This window comes from Orycteropus afer, unplaced genomic scaffold (genome assembly GCF_000298275.1).
Source record: "Orycteropus afer afer isolate SDZICR_OR568_19922 unplaced genomic scaffold, OryAfe1.0 scaffold00148, whole genome shotgun sequence".
Lineage (NCBI taxonomy): Eukaryota > Metazoa > Chordata > Mammalia > Tubulidentata > Orycteropodidae > Orycteropus > Orycteropus afer.
Window position 1 is genome coordinate 2,283,952 of NW_006921735.1, and position 4,878 is coordinate 2,288,829.

Consider the following 4,878-nt stretch of genomic DNA (forward strand, 5'->3'; position numbering starts at 1 on the left):
GCCACTCCTTGGAAGGAAGATGGGGCAATCTACTTCCATAGTGATACTGCCTCGGAAACCCAAGGAGGGGTCACTATGAGTCGGGTCCAACTCAACAGCACGTAACAACAACAGTCATTAATAACACTGATTTTCTCTACACAAATATGCTTGGAAAATATGTACACAAGTGAACTTTGTTTTTCAAAAGTCAATATTCTTGTGATTCTTCTTAGGATATCTTAATCCCAATTTGACATTCAAGTAAGAAAATCAATTGCTTTTTTTAGTTATAAGAAGTATTGTATTTCTTTATTCACTGTTGTTATCTTTTAGTTCCTCTTTCCCTGGGTAGCTCCATGTTGATCTTCCTTAGAACAAATCTTCCACTGAAAATATTATTTGGGGCTATGATGGTGCATTTTTTGGAAAAGTTGATGAAGGAAAATTGAGACAGGAAGCTAAGAAATGCTGAATCTTTCAATTCTGGGATGCAACTTGCCTAATGTAAGACCATTTATCTGTTGCTCTGGTATACATGTTGCCATGGAGCCAGTTCAGACTCATATGGCCCTATAGGACAGAGTAGAACTGCTCCATAGAGTTTCCAAGGCTGTAAATCTTTATGGAAGAAGATTGGCACATCTTTCTCCCACAGACCTGCTGATGGGTTTGAACCACCAAACTTTCAGCTAGCAGCCAAGCGTGTAACCATTGTACCACCATATCTCCTTTTTGAGTTGGTATAGGAGGGTATAACTATTTGAAAATAAAAATAAAAAGAAGTCAATGTGAACCACAGCAAGGCCTCCAGACTCACTAAACTTCGTGTTTTGCATATCAAGAGTATCCTTTTTGTTCTCAAAATGCTTTCATGTCTATGGTTTTATTTTATTCTCAGCACATCCTGGTGAGCAAATACAGAAGGTACATGTTGCAATGTATGTCGGACATAATTTTGTAAAGAATTTAAAGAACTCTTCAAATCAAAGCTAGTACTATTTTATTATAGATGAAAACAAGTTGAAAAATAACAGCTTAAGTAAATTGCCAAAGGTGGTGGTCTGATCACTCTTAGACTATACAAAATAAGGCATCTAATGCTTTTTGCCAGTTATAATAATCAAATCAGAAACATTTCAATATAATGTAAAATTATTTTTAAATAGCTGTTTCATTACAAATGAATGAGCATTTTGCATACGACATTCCTGGGACATTTTTCTTATTTCAGACAGCATTGTAGAAAGGTAGAATGTGGGGAGTAGTACCAATACCATTTTCTTTGTAATTCAGTGCTTCTTTGAATATGGTCTGCTGATTGCATCCTCTCCTTACTTATCAACATGATCAAGTTCCAAAGAGCAGGTCATTATTCAAAAACTAGCATTATGTGAAAATGGAGGATGACCACAACATATTACAAGATGGAACATGACTACATCATTACATAACTTCCAAGCCACTGAGAATCATGACCAAGCCAAGTTCACACATAACCCTAACTATCACAGCCAGGGTTCCTCTCACCTTGCACCTTGCCTTTTGCCATTCGTTGTTGCTGCCAGATGTATGTCATTAAAACCCAAAACAGACATATATTAAATTTTTCACTATTGTCAAATATGTGAAATATTGGATAATTCAATAGTGGATAAGTGAGTGCTTGGTGTATGTCAAAGACTTAGTAGAAATTCACATTACTTGGTCCCTTCCCAGGGCTACCAAATGAGATTTTCTGAGCTCAGGGTCTAGGAATCTGCATTTTGATCCAAATCTGAGAACCACTATTATGCAAGTGATTAGGTCCTCACATGCTCTAATGGAAAGAGGATTCCACTGAAATTAATGGATGTGGGCCATGGCTCTGTTCTTTCTGTTAACTTTCATTAGATAAATCACTTTTTCTCCACGAGTTTCAAGTTTTCTTTTTCATATGTAAAATATGGGAGTTGAATAATGATCTTAGTGGTTCTGTAAGTCTATAATTTGGGGTCAGATGGTGATGTCACAATCCCCTAGTATTTTTCCAACTGTTCTAAGTCACTCAGCTCCCCATTACCACTGAATTGGAAGAGATTAAACTCTAGGGCACTAACTAGTTAATCAATTAGGACTCATTCTTCCACTTCTTCCACATTCCCCAGTATAAGAATAGTCAAGGAAGCCATGATTTTTTACCCAATTCGACACCACGTAATGACTAATTCAGGAATATCTTTCATAGGGTTACTGTATTGCTCTCTTAACCACAGGTTTCAAAATATCCAGGATTAAAATTGGTATACTAACCTGTGCTGAATTCTTTTCAAGTTTTTGGACTAAATTATCCCAACGCTGCGCAAAGTTTTCCAGCCATGTTTCCATCTTCTGGGCCACTGATTTATTTTTCAGTGTTGAAAGAAGATCTTGGTTGAGAGAGGAGAGTTTGTCCATGGTTTGCTTTTTCTTTTCTAGGTCTGTTTTTAAAACCTAGTGAAACAAGGACGATTAGAGCATAAGTCTAGGTTACATTTCATAAAGCATAGCTCAATCTCTTTTTGCATGTATTCTCTCATTTGTACAGATAAGATTGCAATCATGCCTGCAAATGATCAGTAGATCAAAATGTAAGTAGAAATTTACAATTCTAACAACCTTCCCAAGAACTTCAAAAAAGAAAATGTCAGATGTAGAATAAAGACCTAGAATAATATTATCTATAATCTATCCAGTGAAAGCAGTTCCTATTGAGTAGATTCCAGCTCATGGTGAGTCAATGTGTGTCAGAGTAGAATTGTATTTCATGGGGTTTTCAATGGCTGCTTTTTCAGAAGCAGCGCACCAGTCCAATCTTCCAAGGTGCCTCTCAATGGATTCCATCCTGCAACCTTTTGGTTAGCAGCTGCGCATGTTAACCGTTTGTATCTCTAACTGTAAGAAGTGAAAATACTTAAGCTCTACCTTTAAATATTTCAAAGACTGCCAATTGAAAATGTAGAATGGTTTCAAAAGTCAGAACACAGAGCAATATATTAAAGCTAATTTTTAACATTTCGAGGTGTTCAAAAGTGGAATGCATGACTCTTGCATGATGGTGGATTTTTATTTCATTCTTAAGAAAATTCAAATGGAGACTGATTTCTGCATGCCAGGAATTCTGAAGAGGAGATCCCCTGAGAAGGTGAGAATGGTAAAAGGGCCTTGCCTTTCTGAAATTCTGCAATTATTCAGATAGAACTGCAATATTATTTATTTCCACAATTTTAACATTCTGTTCAGTATTTGAAGATAAAAACCTCGTTATGTGGCTTACTGGTTTTTAAATTTTTGTAGCATTGACTATCCAATTAACATTTGCCTATTTGAGTAATTATTTTCTAAAGCTAATTTTAGAGCCCATTAAATAATAGAACTAAGTCATTGAGTACAGTGCAAATCCATGGAAATAAGGTTGGATGTTTTCTAAGGACTCATGTTTTATGCAGTATTTTTTACATCATTCATAGTTCCCAAAGTCCTGCAAGCTACAGACAGTACACATGCCTTTTAGTTGGTGGAGTATGAATAAATAAAGAAGCTTGTGTAAAAACAGTAGATCAGGACAGCTTATTCTTTCACTTTCTCCATTAAGGTCACTCTGTACTTTGGGAAATTCAATTTCCAAGTCCCAAATGCTAGTCCCTGAGTTAACTTGTAAACAAAGAATGTACATGTATATGCATCTATGTGACTATATGCACATACATTAATTATATGTGCATATAAAGTACACAGGGGGCACAGATAAAGATATTTCTTACACATAATCAAACACCTTGTGGGAATGGTTTTCTAGGTTTGAAAGACTAGGACCATAATCTCATGGAACATCTTGGTCAGTTGGCATAATACAGTTTATAAAGTTATGTTCTACATCCTAGTTTGGTGAGTGGATGGGGTCTTAAAATTTGGAAACAGCCATCTAAAATACAATTCTTGATCTCTACTTGTCCAGCGCAAAAGAAAAAGAAGGAAACAAAAGACTCAAAGAAGAAACTAGTCTACAGGACAAATAGTCTACACAAACCATGGCCTCATCTACCCTGAGACTAGAAGAACTAGGTGGTGGCTAGCTGCCACTACTGACCATTCTAATCAGAACCACACTGGATAGACACTGACAGAATGGGGAAAAAAAAAAAAAACCAGACTTACTGGATTGATTGAGACTGGAGGACTCTGACTATTGCCCTGAGGTACTCTTCAAACCTTGAAGTATAATGAATCCCTGAGGTCATCTTGTGCTAAATAACAGATTGTCTCACAAAATAATGAGTGACACCCATAAGTACCATGCTTCTTTAAAAAATTACTTACATGGTATGTCTTATACAGGGAGGATGGTGCCCATGACCATGTATAGGGTTGGCAGACAATGTTTCTACAAGTGTATTTCTATGAGCTGACAAGGGACAAGGTTGTAGTCACTTCTTGGCCACAACCAGCTACCCAAGGGAGCAAGTAGTTGGACCTATGGGCTCGGGACCATGGTTGCAGGGAACATCAAGCTCAATTGGCATAACGTACTACACAAAAGCATTGTTCCATATCCTACTTTGGCAAGTAGCAACTGGGATCTTAAAAGCTTGCAAGAGGCCATCTAGATGCAACGATGGGTCTCCCTTCATCCAGAGGAAATAAGAATGAAAAACAAAAAAATAAGACACGTGGAAACAATTAGTCCAAGTGACTGGTACACCAAGCAATCCTTGGCCTATCTGATTATGAGACTGGAAGAACTAGATGGTGCCCAGCTACCACTGTCAACCACTCAACCACTCAGAGGGGGACTTATGTAGGAGATCCTGGATAAAGTGGGAGAACAATGTAGAACAAAGGTCAAAATCATAAAAAGGGGGGGGGACCAAATTTGCTGGT

The 4,878-nt window shown here is 37.2% G+C and overlaps 1 protein-coding gene across 1 annotated transcript in view; it reads right to left on the minus strand.

Annotated features, from left to right (window-relative positions):
* Positions 1 to 4,878, minus strand: part of LOC103201376 (dystrophin-like) — a 2,052,823-nt gene that overhangs the window by 1,981,562 nt on the left and 66,383 nt on the right. The window contains exon 5 of the mRNA XM_042781676.1: positions 2,272 to 2,451. Coding sequence (XP_042637610.1) covers positions 2,272 to 2,451 — 180 coding nt within the window. The remainder of the gene's footprint in view (positions 1 to 2,271; positions 2,452 to 4,878) is intronic.